Source organism: Thermobia domestica, chromosome 11 (genome assembly GCF_964235325.1).
Source record: "Thermobia domestica chromosome 11, izTheDome1.hap1.1, whole genome shotgun sequence".
Lineage (NCBI taxonomy): Eukaryota > Metazoa > Arthropoda > Insecta > Zygentoma > Lepismatidae > Thermobia > Thermobia domestica.
Genome location: NC_137464.1, coordinates 267,347,936 through 267,375,500, shown reverse-complemented (window position 1 = coordinate 267,375,500; position 27,565 = coordinate 267,347,936). Strand labels below are relative to the sequence as shown.

Below are 27,565 nucleotides of genomic sequence, written 5' to 3'. Positions count from 1 at the left end.
GGTACTCTTCTTTCCTCCCATTTTCTCATTCCACCAATTCTTCCATCATCATTCACTTGCCTTAATCATCGTCTTCGTGGGACGTTAAACTGAAATATTTGATCTTTTTCTACACCTATTTACGTACTGCATACCTACTTTTGGGCCACTCTGTATGCTAACTATACTACTTTTCACCCAAGTTAAAATAATTCAAAGCAACAAGTAAACATGAAATGTTTTATTAAGCACCATGATAATTTTAGGAAGCGTTTTCTGATAAATACCAAATGATTCATTGGATGGAGGGTATTTCTATTGAGGTTTCAATTTAATAATCTGCAAAGGAAATGTGTAGGAATTCACTTGAAGATTAGGAACCACAGACCATCACCAACTGCTGCTATTCCACTGACACTTAAAAAATATCTCAAAAAAAGTCTCTTTATTTGTTTTGTCGCAAAGAAATTGAGGCAAGAGACTAAAGCATGGTTTAGCTAGCTGGGACTTCCTGTTTTGGAGGAGAAGTTGGTTCAGCCGTCGGAGCACCTTCTACGCACTTCCACAGTCCGTACGTTTTCCCTACAGTTGTCTGCCATAGCCTCAGAGTCCCATCTTCAGAGCCAGATGCATACAACTCTCCATCCGGAGAGAAACGAACACAGTGCACCGGTCCAAAATGACCTTTAAACGACTCTGAAACAAAAAATAACAAGAATCAGTTAAAAAAAAAAAAAAAACTTTTACAGCTCACAGATAATGCACAAGGTTTAAATCATTTGAGTTTATTAATGAACTGTACAAAACAATGTACAGTAGACTCTTGAATATCCGACTCGCGACTATTTCTGATTATAACTCCACAGTACAGTATTCGTACACTGTTCTTTCGTTGTATGCTTAATGTTTTAAGTGTACTTCAGTGAAGATCTGAAAATGGGTGATAAACGAAAAAAAACTTGTAGTGGCTATGGAGGAAACTATTCATAAAACTCCGGCTTATCCGGCGTGCCCTTCGCCACATTACGCCGGATACTAGGGAGTCTAGTGTATAAATAGTACTAATGGACTTTGCACCGCTTTCGCTCTCTCTTAATCGCACATCTTCCCTAAAATAAGTCTGTTTTCGCCATCAGCCGCGCTCGGAGCTCCAGAACATTATAAACACACACACAACAATAATACAATACAGTACTATATTTCATTCAATATTGTAGGTTCAAACATATGTTTTAAACTGTGTTTTAATTCAATCTATACACATAGACCGTAAATAAGTATGCAGTTTGTGTGATAGTCTAGTATACTTTACTTAATATACAGTATTTCGTTCAACTGAAAAAAAATGAAAATCTTTACGCTTTACGTCCCACGATTATGCCAGTTAGGCTAAAGAAGACAGTGATGATGAGAAATGAATACATGGTGGAATGAAGAAAGTGAGAGGAAACGGGAGAACCCCGGGAAACCCCACGCACACGGTGTTTTTCAACCACAAAGCTCACTTGGCGTGAGCTGGGTTTGTTCAACTGACTATCACTGGAGTATCCTGTCAAAACTTTTAAGTTTAATAAGCTAAATTTATTGAATTATAGAACTGTAAGCCTTTTTTTTTTTTAATTTTTTAAATTTTTTTTTTAATTTTCGTTTTAGCCGACTTTTCCGTTATCCGACCAGGATCTAATCCTGCGGTGGTTGGTTAACAAGGGAGTCTACTGCACTTTCAAATAAGAGTGAGGAACTGCTACATAAATGTTAATAAATTTTCATATTTTAAAACATCGCAAACGATTGAAGATTATACAAGGCGTGCCGGGTAGTAATAAGGGCTGAATACCAGCTCATTTTTTGTTTATCCAAAGTAGTAGTAATAATAATAATAATAAACTGATAGGGACCATTTTGCTTACCACCCGGAACGCCTCATATTGACATCCAGTAATACAGAACAGTAAAAGTCAGTTATTAACATGGAGTTCAAGTACTGAAATTTAAACAATGATTTTGTGAATGGGGATTTTGTCTGTGTATGTCTTGGATTTATTTTACACTGAGAAAGGAAAATCTTGAATGAAGGATTTCTAATACTAATAAGGACACACCTATTTCCGAGCCAGTGCTGTAATCAAATTTGTACATCTTGAGGTCCTCCCCTCCGCACACGAAGATTGACTTATCTGGATGCAAGGATGCGGAGTTTACCTGCGTCGGAACTGTATACTCTCGAATCTTCTCCAAACTATAACAAACAATTAATACTTAGAATCATAAGCTATAAAACAGAGTTAACACCACAAAAGAATATACTGAATTAACACATGAAATGGGTACAGTAAATACAGTATACACGAAATAGAAAATACAAAATTTGATAAATGATTAATGTATGAATCTGACAGAAATGATTAATATATATTTGCAAAATACAGGCAACAACTAATTTTTCCGAATGCCTAAGTTTTCAGTTACAACTTAAATTCAATAGATGATCAATATTAAAATACATGCGAATTTTCTGTCCAAGATACGAAAATAAATTTTAATTTCATGTTAAAAACATTAGCATAGCTTCTCTAAATGTTACGTCACGTCTTCTAATGAATGTTAATTCAAGGACCATTTCCTTGGTTTCATTTATAAATGTTTTAAAAGATAGATCAGAAACAAAATTATCATTATTACTGTAAATCTATAACCTACGTTGTAACAGTAAATAAACATTCTCGTACCTTAAAACATACAAGACATAAAATACGCGTACAATTTCCATTCCTTATCTCTTCCTCGATGTATCTAAAGAAAACTTGCTGTTAAATAAAAGATTTGTTTCTCCCTGCTTTAGACTAAAAGTGATAGAATGAGTTTGCAATACGGTAGTACAATTTTCTTCTCTTCCGATTTTATATGTAAGAAAATCTTTTGGTATGTATTCCTTAATAAAAGAAATAAATAAATAAAAATAATAAAAAAAAAATCCTTAAATTTTACGTACCACGTTTATGCCTGCTAAGCTAAAGGAGACGGTGATCAGAAGTGGAAACTTTCAGTTAACGATCTTGAACTGCAAATCATTCAGTACACGATAATATATTAGTGTTAAAGCTACTCCCTCAGGTTACCACTTGACTGTGTAGTAACTTGCAGTGAAAATGTATATTTTGCTACAAGGAAAGCTTTACGTTGTATATTTGACATCTGTATCACGTAATGCACAGCGTATTGTATTTCCTGTAAGTCTGCACGAAAACAGTGTAGTAAGTATATGATTATTTTTAAAGCATTTACATGGATAGCAGTACTACCATCTCATATGCAACATGTAACTAGTAAATATAAATAAGAGATGGTAGCACAACTACGCATGTAAATGCTATTAGAAAATTCGTATACGCTTAACAACATTACTTTCGTGAAGGGTTACAGGAAATATAATACGCTGTACGTTACTTGATACAAATGTCAAATACACAGCGTAAACCTTTGCTCGTACCAAGAAATAAAACTAAAATTCTCACTGAGTTACTACATATTTCTTAAAAAATATGCTTATGTCGTTGCCAAACCTAATGTATTAGGAGAAAGTAGAATATGTTAACAGATCAAAGAACTTCTGAGATTCATTTGCAACCTAAAGAACCCTCATCGTTGATAAACTTCATGTATAAAGGAATATTTCTGATATGTGTGCAAGGGAATTAAAATAACAATCAAGCGGAGTTTTCTTTTTTTAACACCTGCTTTAATACCACGTTTTTTGCTGTGCAGACTGAAGTTATTGTACGGAAGGGAAGAAAATCATATTTTAAACTCATTCAATCGCTTTAATCTAAAGAATGGACAAACGAAGAATTTTATGGATCATATCTTTTATGCAGCAGCAAGTGTCCTTCAGATGCGCCGAGAAAGAGCTGAGTAGTACCTAATTTTATAACTTTTGGATGTCTCAAAGTTCGAGAAGATATGCATCTCATCCTATCAATTATAATCCTAATCTCTGTTATTTATTAGCAATTAGAATATCTAGACTGAGCGGGAGAAACAGTATGTCAAAAAACACAGGTTTTCAGGAGGCAATTTTTTATTTTACGAGGCATAAGTGTGAACCACTTACATTAACAGTACCACGATGCGATCATTCAACTCACGTTTAGAACTGACTTATACCAAGTTACCCGGAGATGGAGCATGGCACATACATCTCCAATTTTAACTTATCTAATTTCTGATTTATACTGTTTCTCGCGCGCAGTCTACATATATTGACGTTAATAGTGTCAAGAAGAATGATTTTCGTTTAACTTCCTGCCTTACGTACAAAGATCTATTGTTACGGTTTTTATAATTACTTATACACACTTGTTTCAACGTAATAAATAAAATAACATAAAATAAAAATAACTTTGCCTTTTTTTCCAGATGCAAACCCCTCGTGGATGGATCCCCTGTAAAGGTGATTGTTTGGTGTGGGATTTGGGACACATGAATCGTGGGGATTTCATCGTATTTATTGATGAAATCTTGAATGGGGAGAAGTATCTTAACATGCTCCGTGATTATGTGTTTCCAACGTTGTTGAATCAACAGGGTGATTTCCCAACTTTCTTCCAACAGGACGGTACATTTCTCCACTATGCAACTGAGATCAGACAGTTTCCAGGTCACTGCATAGGCAGGAGGGGTCCTACGGAATGATCAATACGATCCCTTGATTTCACACGTCTTGACACAAAACTGTCGGATTGTTCGGAAGAATTTAAAGATTTGTTTTTATCATAGAGAAGCTTCCGGTTTTGTTTCATGGACAGGCTGCTCTTCAACGAGCCTACAGAATAAATAAAGATCTGCTTGTTGAAAATATGAAGGAGAAATCATTGGTTGGTTTGAGATTGGTGAATGATGACATTTCCCATAAAGATCTTACTTCAATCAACATGACGAAAGAAATGCTGCATCATTCCTTCCATGCAAGGCAGCGCTATATGGCTGAGCAGGAGAAAATAAGGACTACTGAAAGAGAAAGTCAAGAGCAAGAGGAGAGAGAGAAGTGAAAATGTACAGCGACTGTAGAGAAAGGAAAGGAAATTGATGGAAACAAGTAAAGCTTTAGAGACTGAAGCAAACCAGCTTGCACATGGAGCAGAACAGAAGTCTTGCTTTACTTTATTGGCAAAGTCAATTTTATTCGTAGAGCAGATTCGCTAAAGAAGAATGAGATTATGTCCATATATGAGGAAATCACAGAACTCCATACTCATTTGAAAAACTTGGATATAATTCCTTTTTTCCCCTAATTGTATCTGTCACACTGTCACACAATGAAGATGCAATGTACGAAAAATAGATTTTTGTTGTCTGTAAATTTATTCGATGTACAATTAAATTGTCATGAGGAAAGAATGAAAACGGGTGGATCGGGTGACTATAAGGGGAGGCCACCAATAAAAAGCAGCACACTACGCTCCTCCTTGTGTACTAATACTGGACTTGCATTAATATTCACTGCATGTGCTACTGTACTTTTCATTTCACTGTTGTGAGTTTTGAACCTACAGTTGCAATCCTGTTATACCTTCCTGTGTTGAAGTCCTGGAAAATTGGTGATTCGTCCTGGAATCTTTTGCATATATCCTCAAAAAGTACTATCAAAAACGTTCTACAAGAATTCACTGGAAACGTCACGTAAGTACAATGTAAAAAAATACGTACAACACAAGCCGATAGGTAACAGGAAATAAAGAAATTCCGATTGCTGATCTGCTCATACTACTACTACAGAAATTAAACACCAACTACTATTAAAAGATAACTAAAGAGCGTGTAATAATAATAATAATAATAATAATAATAATAATAATAATAATAATAATAATAATAATAATAATCTACATAACTGTTTGAGCACATTCATTTTGATCAGTATATCACAAAAGCGCGACTACCATGCGTTCTTTTTTTCAATCAATGTTCTAAACTGACGGACGTGAAACAAAACATTCGTTCCACTTGCGATATTTCTCGTAACACAGGCTGATGTTTCTGGTCCTAAATCGTATAAAAGGGACTGCATACCGAAGAGAGTTGCAGGGAGCAAGATACAGAGAAATCTTTGTTGAAATCAAAGAGAATGGTTGTCAGAACTGTCACTACAAAAGGTGTTCAAAGTTTCGACCCGCCGCTTCAATCCAAAGGTTACAGCAGCGGCGAAGGGACCGGCGGACGCGTTGATACACTCCTGGCGTTTCCTTAATGCTTCAGGCAGCACCAAAAATTCGAGCAACCACGTCCTCCTCTGATTGTACAGGCGTCGCATAGACTATTTGTTTCATTTGGCCCCAGAAAAAGAAATCTAAGGGGTTAAGGTCTGGTGAGCGAGGTGGTCAAGACACTGGTCCTTCTTCACCAATCCATTTGTTTGGAAAGAATACGTTAAGAAAATTTCACATCTCCGTAGCGAAATGTGCTTTAGCACCGTAGTGCATAGTACATGTTTCGACGAACAGCCAGTGGCACAATCTCTAATAGTTCAGGCAGAACCGCTTCCCAAAATATGCGATAACAACGTTCCTGATGAGCAAGAGTTGACATTCCGTGTGAGTTTGCCTCAGATCACAAATGTTGATTGTAAGTATTGAATACTCTATCACGGGAAAACGTAGCTTCATCTACGAAGAGAACACGGGACATGAAGCGGGGTATTTTAGCATCTGTTCGAGTAGCCACTGGACAAAGTGATTAACGTGGAGTCCGAACCACATGAGCTCCCGCCGGGAATCGAACCCGGGTCTCCCATGCAAATGTCACCTACGCTAACCGCTTAGCCACGAAGGGGCTGAAAAAGATACTGGAGAGAATGACAGACGAGTATGTACATTACGAAACACAAATAAACTAAACGACAATAGCAGTAGTAACAGATCGTCATTAAAAGCGATGTAATGTCATTAATATTCCAGATAAGCAATCAGAATTTCTTTATTTTCTGTTCCCTATCGGCTTGTGTTGTACGTATTTTTTACATAGTACTTACGTGACGTTTCCAGTGAATTCTTGTACAACGTTTTTACTAGTACTTTTTTGAGGAGGTATGCAACCACGCACAGTGAATATTACCTCATCCGCCAACTTTTAATCTGCGTGTATGAGTACTGATCTGCCACGTAGTATTATTTCTAGGAAATCAGACGTCTTTTAGATGCTCTTGTCCACTTAATTTCCGTCATAAAATGTCCGGAATACCTAACGTCCTTTGAAGAATCCCTTGCGCCGCCACTGCACAAATTTCAAAACTGCAAATTTGGATAGAGCAGGTTAGGATCATTTGACGATATCATGCCGCATCACGTCTACGCTCAGTAGTAAGTGAAATATTTAACTCTAAAGTTTGTTTTCCCACGCTTTCGGCAGCCTATAACACGTAAACGACGCGGTTTTCGCCCTATGTTTACTGAAACTTTTTTGTTTGTTTACTCTCAGGGATCACTCCTCTGCTTTTGTATAATGAATTTAGCGCCATACTGTATATATATATATATATATATATATATATATATATATATATATATATATATATATATATATATATATGTGTGTGTGTGTGTGTGTGTATGTATGTGTGTGTGTGTATATATATATATATATATACAGGGTGTTAACGAACAATACCGACAAACTGTAAGAGGTGATTCCTAACATCACAATAAGATAAAAAGTTCATATGAACGTACGGTGAAAAGTGCATAGTATCAGAACTAGGGCTGTGCAAAATCCCGAAAAGCCTAAATTTTAACATGCCCTATATATATATATCGGGTGTTCTAAGAATGGTGCCCACGGAGAACAGAGCGCTATTATTCTGGTCAAACCTGCTATATAATGATATACCCTCTGGGTAATCCTTCATCCGCTGCGATGAATCAAAATTTCACTATGTGGCAACGTCGCAATTAACTTGGAACCATTAGTATTGCTCTACTTATCAAGCAGTTACATGAACGGGTACTACCGTCAAGGTCTATCGACTCTAACTGCCATCTGAAAAGACTCGATGTAACTATTTGGTGGATTGGTAGATCTTCTCTGAGGTTCTTCATCTGCGACGCTGCCACATAGTGCAATTCGCGTCTCCAAACGATGATCCGAAAGATACACAATTATATGTATATATATTTCGCTTTATTTGGACTTGTAGAATAATACTCTGTAGTTCACGGGCGCCATTTTTAGAACACCCGATATATAAATATTTGTTTTATTAACGAAACAATTATTAATAAACATTCATTTAACATTCACATAGCCTGACGAAACGCAAAAAAGTACATGTAAAACATTGCTACATTATTTTATAAAATAGAATATCTTCGTATCATACATTCTGATTTCATGCGTGTTCATACATTAGAAATTAATTTTTTAAAAATCATGCTTTAAAATAGTCAACTTTTCGTGTGCCTGTCAGTAATTATATTGCTCGCAGATAAATCTTAAGGTATTTGATCACCATTTCATATGAATCTAACAATAAAAATTGCCTTACGTTTCTGAATTCCAGAAGCTCACAATGTTTCCATGAGTGATTGTCATAGTGGATCCATCCTGAGACACTTCCAGGCTGCTGGGAATCGCATTGAATTCTAGCTTCTGCACCTCCTGGAGAAACAACCGTATCTTCAATTTATTCTTCTAACAGTAATGATAAAAGTTATATCTTATACTTCCAAAACAGAAACCATTAGTACTAGAACACTGATACTTCGTTTAATCATCGTCATATTAAATCCAGACAAAGCCAGTTTGAACAAAGCATGAATTCAGTAAAATATCATATAGATTCTATATTCATGTTTTATACTACTTTCACCGCTTTAAAATAAAAAAGCAACATAAGTTTCCTGATAATAACCTTATAATTCTTTATGTGCATTTGTGGCACATATAATCTACTGGTTGGTGCGACTAATGGAAAAACACGGTTAATGGTGAAGGAAGGAAAGAAATACAAGGAACAATATATATATAAGTTTCTCCATATTTGTAATTCACAATCAGTTAGCAGAACCGTGCACAATACAAAGACATTCTATTATATTAACATATTTATGCTCTTCATTTTCTTATTGAGTGATTAGAACCATGGGAATAAGCGTCCATTGAATTCTAGACGAAAGAGGATCGCTTACCTAAAGAATCCATGTTGACGAATGTTTGTGGGAGAGATGTACTTGATATTATCAATGTGAGATGTTGGATTGGAAAAAAAAAAACAAAAAAAAAAAAAAAAAACAGAGAGAGAGAAAGAGAGAATGAAATATCTCTAACGATTGTACCCTTTAGGCTAAGGGAGACTATGATTAAACCAAGTGAATGATGGAATAATTAAGTGGGAGGAAACAGAAGTATCCCAAGAAAATACACGAACACGACATTGTCCACCACAAACTTACTTGGCCGGGAACAGAACCAGGGACCCTGTGCACTAGCGGTAAGCGCTCTACCACTGAGCTGATAAAAAAAAAAAAAAAGTGAATGTAAGTGAAGGAGTCCACATCTCACTATTGCCGAGAAATGTCAAACGCGCTGATGAACTGAACATGCCATTTAACTGTGCGTTAAAGAAACGGATTATTAACAGAAGTGAATCATTATAAAGGAATTGGGGGGATTGAGAATGCGCAAGGAAACCCATGGACACACTTATGCCCTGCAATGAAACCAGGGACACTTAATATCAGCGGTGAGTACGCTTCCCTCCCAACTTCTAACTTGGAATACATAAGTTCCGTGCTGTATTCCAAAGCAATTAACAGCTAATAACTGGAGGAAGTGTGTCGAGAGCAGGCATTTTTCAAACATGTGATTATCGGAAATGGGCATATGCCCATACCCTTAGCACTAACTGAATACAATCCAGTCCACACTATGACAGTGCAATGGCTCTCGAAGTCTCAAAAAATTCAGGTCAACCAGATAATCATAGAAGATAATAACAACAGCGTTCTAGGACACATAATATCAGCGAGATATAAGTTACTACACTTAAGAAGTCGATGAAGAACTCCAGGAAGAAACCACAGTAACGTTGTTTGTTTGTTAAGGTTTAGTGCCTCTTTCCAACATCACGGCTACATGAAACGTGAATCCACAGTTTAAGATGGAATCCAAGCCATCATTCGCGTTCAATTTTTCTTAATCTCTCCCACCGGGAATCGAAACCAGGACCATGAGCACAAAGATGCATGCCCTAATCACCACATCAGCGAGGACACACAACAGAAAGACAGATTCATCATGATGATATAGGACCACATATGTCATTTTCCAAACCCAAGATGAGATGATTTGTGATGTTTCATTCACCTTACAACTCTGATTTGGTTCCTTAAAGCTGTAAAATCGAAAGCAAACAATTTTTCCAAACTGAAATTTCATACTTGGGTTTGATGAGAGCGTAGTAAGTATTGCCTCTAATTAAATTGTAGTTTCACATGTACGTTACCTGAGGCTACAATTTGCTTAAGTTTTCTTTTTATCTATTCATTACTACAGGCTGTGGTAACAGAAGAATATTATCGAAAATGTAATTTTGTTTTATAGTAACCTGAACAATATACTTTTATGGTATTAAGACCCGCTGTGTTTCTCACCTGTCCAGCCGCTCTATCCCACACTCGAAGCGTTCGATCATCCGCACATGTCACCAAATGGGTTCCCGATCGGAAAAAGATCACATGCCTTATACCTGAAGTGTGGCCGGAAAATACTGTCGGAGCTGAAATACAAAACATGTTAACGTGAAATACAAGAAATTATAGCTTCTTGACAAGTCAAATGTACTAGTATTACATATACCGGGTGTTTCAGATAAAACGTTCGGTGCTTATAAATCACAAGCGGTTGAAGAGAAAGGATGCAGAAAAAAAAAGTGGGATAAGGAAATATTCTATGGGGCATCGAATGGAACATTCTGCTTGACCCACAAGACCCCTTATCATGGGAACCCGGAAGGCCATCTCAAAACTGTACATGGTATGTATTTTTATACATTGTTGAGAGGCTCATGGGAAAACAAACAAATTTGTAGGAAACAGTTTTTCGTGGGGACACCGTTTACGAAATAGTCAGCATTTCATTGCAAATTATTTAACAGTCAGGTAGAATTCACAGTTAAATGGTGTCAGTTTCGTAAATGGTGCCGACACAGAATTTTTTCCTACAAAAGGTCTTTGTTTCTTGTGATCTTTTCACCGATATACCAAATTACGTATTTTATCATTGGAATTTTCGGAGAGCTCTTCAGACTCCATAATGAGAGCCTTGTGGGCCAAGCAGAAAGCTCGATTCGAAGCGTCTTCTAAGATTTTCCTTTCTCGTCTTTTGTTTCATCTTTTTATCTTTGGTCGTTAGTGACTTATAATCTCTGAAAGTTTTATCTGAATATACAAGAACTCGCAACTAAATGGTGGCCATTATACAGTGCCTTACACAAGAAACACTAGCCTACAAAAGTTGTTTATTTTTTCATTCATCTTTTCAACGATGTAAGAAATAACGTACCTTGCTACTGAAAATTTTCGAGCGACCCTCCCAAGGCCTTATGATAAGGGCCTTTGTGGAGTAAACATAATTCCATTTTATGTGCCGTATGACATTTTCTCATCTTAATTTTAATTTCATCCTTTTATCTTCATCTTTTCTGATTTATAAGCACGGGACAACTTATTTAAAACGCCCGATATATGTACAAAAACGTATTAATCTATTTTAAGAAGGCTTTCGTAAGAGAAATTAAACAGCGGAAGTTATTTTAGATTTGAATTTGGAAACGATAGGATCTCATGCTTTATATAGATTTATTCCACCCTACTGCTTTGGACGGAACTTTGGTGTTCTGTTAAATTTTGAACCACTACAATCTGTGATGAATAAATAATAGAAAGAAATAAATATTAATATCAGACTGAAATGAATATATTAGAGTGTCTAGGGAAAATACACAAGCTATGAAGAAGGAACTGAATTTTCCTGGCGACGTGATTTTAGTGTCTTCTCGGGCTATTAACCACGTGAAAGTATTGGCATCCGACGTTTCCAATGCAGACATTGGATTCATCTTCAGAGATTGTAATGAGGAGATCGGAGATATAGGCATTTATACATGGTGACTACTTGGGGGCAGAGCTATGAATGGGAACTTGTGATGAGATGATTGGAATCACAAGCACCCATTCATAACTCTGTCCTCAAATAGTCACCATATATAGATGCCTATATCTCCGATCTCTTCATTAAAATCCCTGAAGATGAATCGAATCCAACGTCGGATGTCAATACCTTCACCTGGCTGACAGCCCGAGAAGACTTACAGAAGCTACTGTATGTCAAGGTTATTCAAACTTCTACAAAAATCAAAACATAATGTTCAGGACATTGCTATTCTATACCATGCAGTTTCTCAAATTGAAAGAAATGTACCTGAGGACTACCACATTTTAACGAATTCCATTCATAAAGTTAAAAAGGCAACCTTGACAAAGATGAGCATAATATTATTCCAAATTCAATCAACAAAAAGCAAAATTACTAATTCGTAGTTTAAGAAGAATAAAATGTATTCTTTCCATTCTACATTATTAGCTTCCGTAAAATTTTATTGGTGCACATAATTACAAAATTCACAATTTGTACATAAGTAAGAACCTGCAAACACTGAATTTCCACTATTAAAAAACATTGTTTGTGTGGCTAGGACAATATTAAGAAAACTTAAATTATATAACTGTAAATAGACATTATTGACTAAATAATGGTGGCAAGAGTAGTTTTGATTTACACGCAATGTGTGGGTCCTTGGAGTTCGGACCCCCACACACCCCTCCTCAGAAATCCCGACTTTTCTGTAAATTCATTGTAATTCCTGGGGTGGTTTTACAAATTTTAATATAATGTATTCTCATATTGTATTTGTACCCCTCCCGAAATAAATTCCTTTGTACATGGCTGACTCTCATTACAAGGGGTTTTTCGTCATTGTAACTACATACTGGTATCCAATAATTCTTACGATTTCTTTATATCCATAAGACGTGGGATTTACTTTGGTTAAAATTTCTGAAATATAGTGATTTTAAGTATAAAGTAGGAATTTATTCTAACAACTATTAACGGAAATTTTATGATTTATACTTGATTTTTACGAAAGAAATGTTTATGTTGTCCCAATATCTATAAAAATTACAATTTTCTGTATTAAGTTTTGGATTCTTCGTTCTTATGTGGTAAGCTCTAGATACATCTCCTTTAGTTAAAGATGTAAATAGGTGCAATACCGTAATGTCTTAAAATGCATGTTCGGAGATTTTTACATGTTTAGAGTATCCCGAAATTTCTTCTTTGCCATCTTTAAATTCCCTTAAATGTCCCTTCAATCATTTGTTCACGTCCCTTTTAGTTATAATGAACGTATCATCACACGCATACTTGATCTGTAAACCTCACTTAAGAACATTTTATATATGATACAAAGAAGTTCAATTTTGCATAGGATCTATATACACAATGAAATGAAATTCGTGAGAAATTATAACACAATATTTAAATATGTGTGAGTATAAAACATCTCTCTGAGCAGGTGCATCTACATAAGTGTATTATTTTTATACCTTCTTTCTTATATAAAAAGGTGCATTTTGCCCAATACATAAATAATTGTACGCACAATATTCCTATTTCAGTAATATTTACCATTCTACGTAATTGCACTAAAAGCTGATTCAGGAATTAGTATGAGTATTCTATCATACGTTTGACTAAAAGCCATGGTCTGCTGATGAAGGATAGCCGAGCAGCTATCTGAGATATTTAGAAGCTTTAAGATTTTTGCTACTGCAGGGAACATGGAGCGTCTAAAATGAATTTTAATAAATGTTTCCTACGCTGCATAAGAAATGACTTAATACAATCTTATGTCGTAATTGTTCTTCTTTTGTTTGTAGCCAAGCCAAGGTGAAGACTAAACCAATATGTGAATGACTTAAACTGGGGAATATGGCTACAAAAGTGGCTGGAACTACAGAAGTAAGAATTTAACTTATTTTCTTAATAACTAGATTAAATAAGAGCAAATTATTGGGTCTAATTAAATATACAAACAACAAGTTTCTATTATTCATTACATGAGTTTGCTCCTGTTCTGTAGAAGTGGAGTTAACATGCTTCTCTTCCTTACCAGCGTCTGGCCTGTTGAGGTCAAATACTCGTACCAGCTTCTCGTTGCTCCCAGTGGCAAACAATGAACTATCAGGGGAGAAGTTGACACTCTTTACGATGTGGTTATGCTGGAACGAATGCACCTCCTCGCCAGTCACTGCATCCCACACCTGCAATTGTACAAACATTGCACCATATTATTAATACCTGTTTATGTCCGACAAGAAGATTTATGCTTCGCATATTTTAAATCCTTTTTAATAATTTTTATCCATCCACATTTCTCTCCATGTTTTAAGTTCTTTTCGAATTGTGTCTGGGCTGAAGTTGGAGATAAAGTTCTCCGAAAGTACTTCCTACAGGAGTGGTTTGTTTTATGCGGCAAGTATTAGTTTTTTGCTTACATTTTTTTTCTATTTTCTCACCTCTTCCTCAGCGCACCTAAAGAAAAACTTGCTGTTAGATAAAAGACACGGTGTGTGAAATTTTCTGCTTGTCCAAAATGTAAAACAGAAGTAATGTAATAAGTTTTTAGTTCAACAGTTAAGATTTCCTCCTTTTCCTAATTCTTACGTACATGTATTTCTGCGTAAGATCACAAACAACAAACACTCAATGAACACGTATTTCTTTAGATGCTACGAGGAAGAGGTGAGGAGCATCTCGAAACAGTGGATGTCTTCAGGTATGACAACTTTTATTTACTGTTATGAACAACAGATGTTTTACAGTGGATTCCAAGAAATACGAAGCAACCAAATAAAGATGAAATCAGGCGTTTTTTCTAGGAAGTATTCTAGGTAAAAAATAAAAACAGCTCACTGAAATATGTGGAAGGAAATGGAGTAGCTCCTTAGCATTGATGACCACTGAATATGCTGATGATACACAGTACGACAATTGTATGAGACTGATTTTATTGTGTACAAAAGAAAGACTTTACAGAGAAATTACTACACACTAACAAAAAACGTAACCTTTATCTACAAACTTGCAACATTGCATCGCGCATCCAAAACATGATGGAAAATATGATATCATATTCAGCCAAGAACGGGAGATTGTTGTCACAGAAGCATCATAGAGCAGCAAGAGAGCGAACGTTAAAACTAATTTTAATTCAGCAAAAATGCAACCAAAATCAAGCAAATGATGTGACAAGTGTATGGAAATACTTGTTCATCTTGTGAACAGATATTTAGATGCTATATGCAATTTAAGAGGTGTAAAATGAACTGAAGATGAAGCAAGACCTGGTCGTCCAATATCAGCGCGTACAGAAAATCTTATCACAAAAGTGAGAGAATATCTTACCGGAAGATCATTGTGTGATTGTAAGACTGTTGGCAAAGGAATCTGGTGTAAAACGAGAAACGATTCATCAAATCTTTGTGCAAGATTTTAGGCAAGAAAAAGGTCACATCTTAGTTTGTGCCCCATTATCCTTTCTGTGACCAACAAATAGATGGCCGTGGTCATTATGCAACAGACATCCTTGAAACTGCTCAAAGGAATAGAAATTTTGTAAAATTCCATCGTCGTGGAGAACGAAACATGGTGTTTTTGTTATGCTCTAACAACAAAACGCAAAATTGCTGAAGGAAAGTCACCAGATTTTTTTTTTTTTTTTTTTTTTTTTTTAAGTTCGTTTGAAAACCTAAAAGTGAAGACAAAGCCGTTTTGTTTTTGCGACAGGAAAGAAATTATTTAACATGAATTTCTTTCAAAAATTCACTACCGTCTCTGCAAATTATTACGTGAGTGTTCTGGAACGTATATGGAAAAGAATTCGACCATTCCATATTCGTTCGATCTATCCCCTTTTGACTATTTTCTGTTTCCAAACTGAAGTTATTGTTGAAAGGGCGATTCTTTAATGATGATGTTCAAGACATTCAAAGAACTGTGAGATCTACCCTTCGGGACATACCGTAAACCAATATGCAGAGTTCGTTCAAGTTGTTGCTCCATCGTGCTACCAGTTGTGTTGATTCAGGAGGAATGTACTTCGAATAAAAGAACAGGTACCATTCAATTGTCTTGTTTTTATTTCATTCAATAAAATCAGTCTCATTATATAATTAAATTGTCTGACTGGATGTATATGTATATATACTCTAGCTATTATAGGTCTCGGTAACTTCATTTTGAGTACTATTTGGTCTAGGAATTAATTCGTGCGGGTGGACAAGAGATGGCGCAACGAACGGAGCGTCCCACAGTTCCGTGTATCCACACATGTGTTGCAAACCCCTGTCATCACGTATCGTTCGTAGTATAGGGCAGTGGATTAAAGTGTCAACAACACCAGTTTGTAGTTAAGTGAACATGGCGCAATTTGTGCCTGATAAAGTGTTTTTGCGGGGTGTCCTGCTGAAAAGTGCGACTGAAAGTCATCGTATTTTGGTGGAAGTGTATGGTGACCATGCTCTAGCTGAGCGAACGTGTCAGAAGTGGTTTGCACGGTTTAGAAGTGGTGATTTCGGCTTGGCAGACCAAGAGCGAGCTGGACAGCCAAAAAAATTTCAAGACGAAGAATTGACAGCATTGCTCGAGCAGGATTCGTGTCAAACGCAGGAACAACTTGCAGCAGCATTAGGCGTTGATCAAACAACAGTCTCCAAACGCTTGAAAGCCATGGGAATGATTCAAAAGATGTCACATTGGGTTCCACATGAATTGAAAGGCAGAGACGTTGAAAGACGAAAAACCATTTGCGAATTGCTGCTTCAACGACAGAGCAGAAAGGGGTTTCTGCATCGAATTATTACGGGTGATGAGAAGTGGATCCATTACGAGAACCCTAAACGAAAAAAGGCCTGGGTGAAACCAGGTGAACCAGGTCCATCACAACCAAAACGAGATATTCACTGTGCAAAGGTTATGCTGTGCATATGGTGGGATATGAAAGGTGTGGTGTACTATGAGCTGCTGCAACCGGGTGAAACTATGAATGGAGAACGTTATCGACGACAATTAATGCGTTTGAAGCCAGAACACGACCAGAATGGGAGAACAGACATGATAAACTTATTGTTCAACATGATAACGCTCGCCCACATGTCGCAAAACCGGTCAAAACCTATTTAGAAAATGTCGGATGGGAAGTTTTACCCCACCCGCCGTATTCACCAGACGTTGCTCCTTCGGACTACTACTTGTTCGATTCCAAGGATGCTGACTGGATCGCTTCCAAGGATGAGGACTTCTTTCGCCACGGAATCCGTACATTGTATGACAGATGGGCGAAAGTGGTGGCTAGCGATGGACAATATTTTTCTTAAGGTATTTATGTATTTTGTGTTTGTACTACAGCTTCAATGTGTGCGTACCAACCGCACGAATTAATTCCTAGACCAAATATGTTAATCGTAAAGCTCAACTCTATTAAGCAGTGATACTCTAAGGAAATACTCCAACCTTGGCATTGAAGTCCGCTGCCCCTGTGGCAGCCAACGTGGCCGGAGAATTAAGGTCAACTCCCCAGACAGCACCCTTGTGGCCTTCGAACGTTCCAATCCAGTCGCCGGTGTCACCCTGTCTCAGCATGGGTTTCCCATCTGGAAAAACAACAACACTTAGTAAATTAAACTCACGATTTCTTTTTCCACAGAATCTTTTCTTGTGCACTCTAGAGAACATTCAGATAGAAATTAACTGCACAAAATAACTTTTGAGACACGAAGATAAATAGATTGTCATCTTTCTGTCTGTTTCAATTCGTCAGAAACTTTCAACATTCACAACTGTTTTCTACGCGCCTTTGGTGTAGGATACCTGGGTTCGACTCCCAGCGGGAGCTCATGTCGTTCGGATTCCACTTTAATCAGTAGGTCCACGTTTCTTATAAACCTTCGCTGCTGAAAGCGACATTAAGCTCAAAAACAATTCAACTCATTAACTGATCAGTATTTGGTCTGATCAATTGATGATGATTTTTTATAGATATTATGATCCTTTAAATGAGTCTGGCGCATAACTAAGTTACGGACTGCTCAAAATGATATCAAAGTCCACTGAAATGATTTAGTTGTTGTTTCTTGTACACTATAGCATGAGATCGTGTTTAATTAAAAGCTTAAATTGTTTACCTTTATAACAAATGCTTGAATCTAAATATGGTTTCGACTAGGGGTACTCCACAGGCGGGTTTTAAGGCGCAAGTTGTGTCCATGAGCCTTTTTCGAGGAGAGGGCATAATAACTCACTGAAAATGACACAACCGAAATTTATTTATAACGATGATGATGCTTTTCAGAACGCCAACTAAGAAGAACCAAGTTAGGACAAATAACATTTCGAACCAATTAATTCATGTATTGTCTTTCAAAAATTGGAAGGACAGTATTGTGCCGAGAGGGGTAAGTGGATATCATCATCATGTAAGTACTCTGCCATTATTGGCACGTCACTTGCCGCAACTGAGAAGTTTCCATGTTCCGTGGTCTTCAGCTAACCTCTTCGTCTTCACTCTGTTTTGATATCGTCCATTAATTATAGTCTCCTTCGCTCCCTCCCTCACTTTCCTGCCACCATACCCTCTCGCACGTCCCTCATGATATAGTTCCTACTTAGTCAATGTCGCAACCAGTCTCTCTTCGTCTTCTTAATAATATTTAAAATTGTTCATTCCTCCCCCACCCTCTCATTAGTTTTCCGATCGACCCAGCTAATTCTCTCAATTCTTCTCCAAACCCACATTTTGGAAGCTTCCATTCCTTTTTCATCATGTTTCTACCCCATACAGTACAATACTCTACACGAAACATTTTATGAGTCTTTTTCTCAACTCTTTTATTCAAGGTCCCACAAAATAGTATTTTCTTCCTCCTAAAGGCTTCTTTTGTCGTTTCTATCCTTGCTTTTGGGAGGCGCGGGTTCGATTCCCGTCGGGAGCTCATGTGGTCCGGATTCCACGTTAATCAGTAGGTCCACGTCTCATATAGCCTCGCTGCTGAACGGGACGTTAAACTCAAAATCAACTCAACTCTATCCTTGCTTTTACAGTGTTTCACATTCACACTTCACATCATCACTAACAATACTCCCCGGGTATCGAAAATTACACAGTTCTTCTATTTTCTCGCCTCCTACTTCTATACTTGATATCGACCGCTTCGTCAATCCCCATAGTTTTTGTCTGCCTAACATATATCTTCATCCGATATTCTTCACAGCCCTTCATCAATTTTTCTAACATCTTATTGATTTTCTCTTCAGATTCTGCAATAAGCGCCACATTACCTGCAAACTGTATACACCTAATCATTCTACCTCCTACTGAAATACCGTGTTCTTTTTGTAGGCTTTTTTCCCACTATCTCTTCTAGATAGATATTAAATAATGCTGGCGAGGGACAGCTTCCCTATCGAAATCCCCTTCCAATTGTACTCTCCTCTGTCATTTCCTCCCCCTATTCTAAAACTTACTTGTTGGTTCATATATAAATTAATATAATGCAGTACGAAGCTACAGGGTTCCAAATAAAATTTTCACTTGCAATTCATGAGCTTCGAAAATAGAGGTGAGTCATGTCTCGTTAAAAACTGTTTGTGATGGTCTTTCTGTGAGCTGACTTACAACAAAATACATTGAAGAGATTTCTAGTAATAAAAATATGTTGGACTCTTCGTTGGCTTTACGTAGCATATAAATGCCTCATTTTGAAATCGATGCGCTTCGAAGATAGAGGTGAGTCATGTCTCAATCGAAAGAGTTTCTGATGGTCTTCCTGTGGGTTGACTCAAAACAAAAAATTATCGAAGAGGTTTCTAGTAATAAAAATATGTTGGCTTTACGTAGCACATAATTGCTTATGTACCAATGCCATAACTGCCGAAAGATTTTGCTATGCACTTGTTGTATCCTGACTCACAATGAAATCTACCGAATTTGTTTGCAGGGCTCATAGTGGCCTGGTCTCTTATAAATAGTTGAAAAATGACCAAAATCTCATCATGACCCTTTTTTTTCCTTTGTCAATTTCATCACCTCTCTCTTTGTTTGTTGTTTTGTTTCATCTTTTCTTCTTTACCTTGTCTTTTTGAGCTTCCTCCTTTCTTAATTTTTCTGTGTTGGCGCAGAATGCTGCGCATATCAAGGACCGAAAGGAAAAGGACTGAACACGTACTGAAGGAAGCTAATGAAGGACGACAGATCATGAAGATAATAGGAAAAAGAAGAAACAGCATGCTTGGCCATCTTATTCGACACTGCGATTGGATCACTGTCCTGATAGAGGGAAAGGAAGAAGGAAAACGAGGAAGAGGAAGACCAAGGATAGAATATCTAGATGCAGTTGCGAAGAAGAGGCCTTATCAAAGTATAAAACAGCTCTCTCAAGGGAGAGAAGAGTTTTAAAATGTCCATGTTGCCCACCACGTTATGGTTGAGGTGAACAAGAAGTATGCTTTGTAGTTACGGTATGCAGACTTAACAGATGTAAGAAGCTTCTGAGTAAGTGGAAACAATTCTGGCCTATTTCCGAATTTCTTCATCCCAGGCATTATATGTAACTTAGCATTGAGAGTTCTCAAAGCCGTGAAATATTCAAATTCATCACATACTCTTAAGAAGAAATTACAAGAAGCATAACACAAGACAAACATGATGAACCACACAAACACACACACACACAACGTTGAGTGGGGTGTTAACTATTTCGAGAGAACACTAAAAGACTATTATGATAGAAGAAAGAACAGACACAGAAGGGGTCTCATCAACCCCACCTTGAGAGCTTAAGCATCCACCAACTATCCACTGCGCTTTAGAAAGAATAAGAGCTGAAGTGAGAATAAAGCTGACTCTTTCACATGTGGCAGCAAGTGCTGAAGCTTTCAAAGGAGTAACGAGTAACAAGTTTCTGTCTTTTTCCATTTATTTTTATATTTTTCTTAGAAAACTGCCAATGTAAAACAAATCACACGAAAAAGTCACTTTACCTCCCTAAAAGTAACTTTTAGTGACAAATTTGAAAAAAAGTAACTTTTAGTGACCAACTGGAAAAAAAGTAACTTTTAGTTTTTTAAAAAAAAGTGACTCGCTGTGAACCCTGTGTTTGTAGTAATAAAAACTTTTTTAACAGCCATAATTTAGCATAGATAGCATCATAATATTTAATTTTGGTATATGTTTGCTTCGATATTGGAAGTGAGTCATGATTCACTGGAAGGGTTTGGGATGACATTGCAGTTACCTAAGCTCATTTGGTCTTTATTTTCTTTTTTGTTGCATTTTACATTTTTGATTGTGTGTTATAAAAATTATAACCAAACCAAAAAAAAAAAAAAAGTTTTGGTTGTAACTTTTAAGACATATTGATGACCAACGTAGTGATATCTATTAGTGTGCTATTGAAACATTTGCCGTTCATTGAAAGGATTTTCATTGTGTCCACTGTCTTTTCACAACCAACATTTGTGTGACACAGACTAATATACTTGTCTTCATAATCAGGATAAATAATACAACTAGGAACAGGTACTCATGCAGAATAGTCTGTCATAAAAACCGTAATACTATAGGGGAGGCGGGGGTAAAGAGACAAAAAATATCCTTGCACTTGCATTGATTTCTTGGGGAACTAGAAAAAAAAAATATATGTGATTGTACTAAAAAAAATTAAACCTGCTGATGTATTAACACATTTTCCAGTCTCTTTTTCACACACACACACACAAAAAAGAAAGAAAAAAAAAGGGAAAACTTTGTTAAAGTCAGTGTCTCTTATTACCCCTAAGGACTCCCAGTACTCACACACATAGAATAGAAAATGAGTATAGTGGTTTAAGGAAAAATCTTCAGACAATTCTGAACAATTTACTATTTTCAGATCTGAAACATGTACATATGTTCCCAAAATATCAAGATTTAAAAAATGAATTCAATAATTCGTTCGGAAAATTTACTTGCTTGAGTATAGCTGCGTTTTATGGAATCTAGATACATCATGGATAAAACTCACACTACCAAATAAAAAAAGAATGCTGACAAGAAAATTTCTGATGAATGTTGAAAATGAACTTAAAAAGTGCCTAAATTCTCAAATGAAGAAAAAACACCGCATTTGAAAAATAGTTTTAGCTAGCTTAAACGGACTGAAAGAGCTATTAAATTGTAATCATACACGAAGAGAACATTGAAAAATGTTGTAAACCTACTGTTGTCCAAATTTTATGTAAAATGTAGCCTATGTAAAGCTACATTTCCGAAAAAATATGTAAGATGAATATTAAACCTTTTACGATGTACAGTCGAACGATCATAAGAAAAATGTACAAAAGAGTTTGGAAATTTTATGCTAGCCTATCTAAACTCCAAGTTAACATTTAAAAACCTCATAAATCTAATTGAAACTTTAGCGTAATATAATTATAGTAGGTAGGCCTTATTAATTATCTTAAGCTGGGTCACTTAAACATAGGAATAATGTATAGGTCAAAAAATACACTGTTGGCATATAGGCATGAGTTTAACAAATATTAAGAATAGTCCTACAAACACCTAGGCCTACCAAAAGAAGAGAAGCCATATTGAATCCTTCTATTTTGGTTTCAAAAGTCCTTTCTCACTTTGCTATAAACACAACGAATTTTTTTGAGCTATCCTCTGGAAATCTGGAATGGCCCATTTCCATTTCTATTCAGTTTGATAGGTCTATAAAACACAAATTTGGATGTCACTGTTTGAATGTCATCACAGGACAATTATTTAATTTTTCAAAAATTTAACCTTGCACGGTCGTTCATCTGGGAAAGCAATAGCCCTCCCAATATACCAGTCAAGATCGTAGTATACGGCGTAATACATTTCTAAGCAAAATTCTGCACTGGTTGGATCAATTTCTCCTGGCCAACTTTCACCAGTTGATGATGAAATTAGCTGATACAAAGCATATTTCTCCACTGTCACTATCTATGCACAGACTCTGACTGAACTGCCAGAGTAGGAATTTTCCTATTTACCTTTCTATATACAAAAAATAGCACGTTATACTCGTCACATGCGCTAAATAAACATAAAGATGAACTGGACTAATAAGAGACTGGGGCAGGTCAATTTAAAGGGAACTCTGAAGGGCGCTTTCAAGTTTGTCTTGAACTTGAATTTCCACCGGTACAGTACTTCTGGACAATGCAGGAATCCTGTATTTTATGTCAAGATGTTTATAGTAACTAATGTGAAACCACCAAAATGATCTAACCTGTATCAGTTTATAAGATATAAAGTGATTTTTTAACTATCCTTGTTTGTGTGCATACTCTTTACGAGAGTACCCGCACTGATGCGCTCCTGCCCTGACTCGGTTAGATACCATTCTCGCTTTTAGTGGACACAACACAAGTTGGATTGACTTTCCTGTACAGTCGTTTTATGGTGTACGTCAGCGTATGTAGTTATATTAGTAAAGGGAAGCATATCACTTATACGTTTACAATTACTTGGACAAACGTCAGAGTAATAACAGTCTTAGGGAATCACTAGATGCAAAAAAGACATTTTTCAAATTGACAGAATATTCTGCACTTGCACCCAAGTACAAATTGACATCTTAGTCACTAGTCTATCTTTTGAAATACAGTTTCAGCCTATAAAATTTCAATTTTTGTGACGACCTAACATAAATCAAGATCGTCTGTAAGCTTTCAATCAAATTTTCGGCAAAAGTGCACACTGAGCAGAACATTCATAGAAACCAATACTAAAACGAGCCCTGCGGGGCTTCTAGCCCCCTTCGCTCGCTCAGCTATATTTATGAAATAACACTGGAGATATTGTATATTCAAGATTGGGGGAGGAACTAAGGGATACCCAAACTCAGTTGTTCTGCTAAAAAGTGCACCCTTACCAAATTTTCTAAAAGCAAAATTACTGACACGTCAACTTTCTCTCTACAACTTGGTCACACATGACCTCTTTCTGTTCAAAAGTTATGTCTTCCTTTACACCATTTCTATAATGAAATCTTTTTCATCTCCATTAATATTAAAAACCCAAACCAGACTGTGACGCAATTTCTTGCTCACCTTTACATGCTGAAATTAGAAAATAGCCGCTTTCAGTTACGTCGCTAAAAGCTAAATGGACAACTGGTCTCGTATGTCCGCTACAAGTTAATGGTGTTTGTCTTAGGTTTGACATTTTTGTATTTTTATGATGTAATAAGCAGTAATTCAAAATACACTCAAAGCTCCATATAAAATCTTCCAAAAATGAACACAGGTATGTAAATCACTAAACACTAGGCAGACAACTCATAACATCAAATGAGATCAACAATTGAATGTCGCTTTTTAGTAAGGAAAGTTTAACATTATGCCGTCTTGTCGCTAGTAGAAGACAAAATTCACCGAAAATTCATTTCCAGAACAAGATGTGTAAAGTCAAATCTCCGATTGAAATTGGTGAAAAACTAAAATTTGAAGCGGTGACAATGACCAGAGAACAAAGACTTATCTACACTTAAGTGAACGAAAAAGCAAAATAATATTTTAAAATCCTTTGGGCCTTATGCAGAGCAGTTTTGAAGCTGGAGTAGTGCCATACTAAAGAGTTCGACTAACATATGTTTCCTGCATAAGGACCATTATCTAAAATGATTATTATTTTTAATAATGTCACCCTCCTACACGAAGTTTAAACTTGAAAACAAAGATGAAATTTTGGAGCCATTACATCCGCGTTATCATCAAAAATATTCAGAATGTGTATTTACTTTCAGATAATTGGTATAGGTCTTAACATTTTTCAGCTTATGCAATGCGTTCCTGCTCGCCAAAATTTGCGAAAATTGGGATGGAGTGAGAGTGAGAATGGCCAGTCTTTTTAACAAAGAAAAAAAATTAGTGAAATAAGTTAATGAGAAGAATATGAGGAAAATGGCTGGTAATGAGACTGTGAAAAAATGTCAAATATAGAAGACTTTTAAACGCAAAGTTCTATAGTTTTTTCACAGATAAAGTGTGATCAACAGACAAATACTTCAATTTGAAAAGGCAGATATTATATAAGTGGATGCCCCCCTTCCTTTTTATCATTCACTATATCATAGAAATTCAAATCTCATTTGGAATTAGGCCCCCAATTTGCAGCTCAGAAATTTTATTCAAGGCACAGCGACACTATTGGTAGTAACACCCTGCAAACAAACTTAGTAGGCATAGTTGTCTCACGCTTCCAGAACAAAGACAGTATGGTGGTGTAAATAGTAACAAAATATAGTTCATGAAAACCAATGACCATTCGTACCTATTTTAGTGTTCTGTGCAGTGAAACTTTATCGGATAAGAGAAAAACAATTATAAAATTGGATAAGATAGGTGTTATGCAGTGATAACAATTTTCCTTCGTAATATAGTACCAAGTGACATTTTTAGTATGGCGTAGGAATACAAACACTAGTACAGACCTTGAGTACAGACAAACCATGATGGGTGACGGACGGAGTTTCTCGTAACAAGAAATATCAAGCCAAAAAAACACGATTAATTATTAATCAGACAGAAGTTACGGCTAAATATTACTTTATAATGTTGTGATGTTACATTACCATCAAAAGTTTGAAGTGATCGTATTTGGATTAGTAAATATGATGCTAAAACTCAAACTTCGCCAAAAAGGAAAGAACCACGTCGTGATGTAATTCTAGAAAGTGAAAAGAATATAACCTTTCATCATATTAACTAACTAACTAACTAACTCTATGAGCTATGGAACCCGGAGGTTCAATGCCGCGTTCACGAAAGCTCTTCACTGAATTCTATCCTTAGCAGTTTCTACTTTGTATTCCAATGTCTGCGAGATCCATCTTAATATTGTCCTCCCATCTGCGAATAGGTCTTCCTAATGGTCGTTTTCCGATTGGTCTTCCAGTCAAGACTTTGAAAGCGTTTCTACTTTCTTCCATTCTAGCTATATGACCTGCCCACCTAAGCCTCCTAGACTTGACGACCCTAACAATGTTGGGTAAACCGTATAAATTATGTAGTTCCTCGTTATGAAGTTTCCGCCATTCCCCATTCCCGTTCCTCTTGGGCCCGAATATTCGTCTCAGGATCTTGTTCTCAAATTCTTTCAGTCTATGTTCTTCTCTCAGAGTAAGCGACCATGTTTCGCAACCATACAGAACAACAGGCATGACTATCATTTTGTATATTTTAAGCTTCAAATTCCTCGACAGAATACTCCACGACAAGATATTTTGAACCGTATAGTAACACGAATTCCCTGCTTTTAGTCGACATTTAATATCTTCGTGAATATGATTTTTGTATGTTAACATTGATCCTAGATATTTGAAACTATCCACTTTATCAAAAGTATTATTTAATATTTTAACGCCTCCACAATTTGCCGTATTACGGTCCCGATACACTCCCATGTATTTAGTTTTCTCTGCATTTACTTCTAAACCCATGTCCCTGCAAGCGTTTAATAATATCTCTGCATTTATATCTACTGTTCTCCTATCATCCCCTATTAAATTTACATCATCAGCATATGCCATAACCTGGTGAATACCGTTCAACTGTAAGCCCTGGTTGCTATCTTTGATTTTCCTTATAGCGTATTCCAAAACGAAGTTAAATAATAATGGCGACAACGCATATCCCTGTTTCAGGCCATTTTCGACGTGACATATGTACATTTCTTGTGGGCTTTCATTTATGTTAACTGTGTATAGAATAAAGTGGAAAATTGTGAGCAGTACCCTGGAAAAAACAAGTAATTAATTGATTTTGACCAAATGAGTTGGAACTCTGACCTTATATATAATGAGATTGGTTTTCATTTACAGAATCTGACAACCCTACGCTAAATTAAGCTCTGTTTCTGTTCGCAAATGATGCAAAGATTACACGGGACTTTAGACTTTGTTCCGTACTTGTTAGTATCAATGCAACTCAATTCTTATTTTACTTACAGCGGCGGATCTGTTTAAGGGGCACCCGGTCACGTGCCCTGCCATTCATGATCTAAATAGAACTGCAATTATTAAATCAGTACTAATACAGTAACAGAAACTTTTTTCTTTCTTTCTTTTTCTTTTGTAATGTTTGGATTTGTTCCGCCACAGCCATGTTTGCGAGTGAAGGAGGCTGTTGTTATGCGCTCTCGTAGGATACACGAAACTTGGCAACACAGCGACGGTTGTTTTTTGGCTGCGGACTTACAATCTTTATGCTTTGACAGTAGTCCTATCATCAGAGGTGGCAGGGGATCTTATGGCTATGTCCATCGAAAATGGGCACAGTAATGTTGAGACCTGTCGCATGAGGCGGTATGCTCTGTCTTATGGAACATACAGCGGTAAGAAGGTCACGACAAGGAAACTCAACTATGTACAGAGGGGAACGTAAGGAGGGTCAAGCCATTTTC

General features: G+C 36.5%; 1 protein-coding gene across 1 annotated transcript; it reads right to left on the bottom strand.

Annotated features, from left to right (window-relative positions):
- Positions 1-205: 205 nt before the first annotated feature.
- wmd (serine-threonine kinase receptor-associated protein wmd) lies at positions 206-24,485 on the bottom strand. Its single transcript, XM_081732325.1, has 7 exons — positions 24,214-24,485; positions 17,605-17,744; positions 14,204-14,354; positions 10,623-10,747; positions 8,516-8,628; positions 2,082-2,218; positions 206-675 (listed from the first exon to the last, which is right to left on the bottom strand). Exons 1-7 carry the CDS (start codon positions 24,326-24,328, stop codon positions 473-475), a joined length of 984 nt encoding a protein of 327 aa, XP_081588451.1. The 5' UTR covers positions 24,329-24,485; the 3' UTR covers positions 206-472.
- Between the last annotated feature and the right edge of the window lie 3,080 nt (positions 24,486-27,565).

Excerpts from the sequence above, each read along its gene's own strand:
- wmd (XM_081732325.1), bottom strand. The coding sequence starts at position 24,328 with ATGTCAAACCTAAGACAAACACCATTAACTTGTAGCGGACATACGAGA. Across the intron at positions 14,355-17,604 it reads CAGCGGACTTCAATGCCAAG|GTGTGGGATGCAGTGACTGG; the intron begins GTTGGAGTATTT and ends GTACAATTGCAG. Across the intron at positions 676-2,081 it reads CAGCACTGGCTCGGAAATAG|AGTCGTTTAAAGGTCATTTT; the intron begins GTGTGTCCTTAT and ends TTTTTGTTTCAG.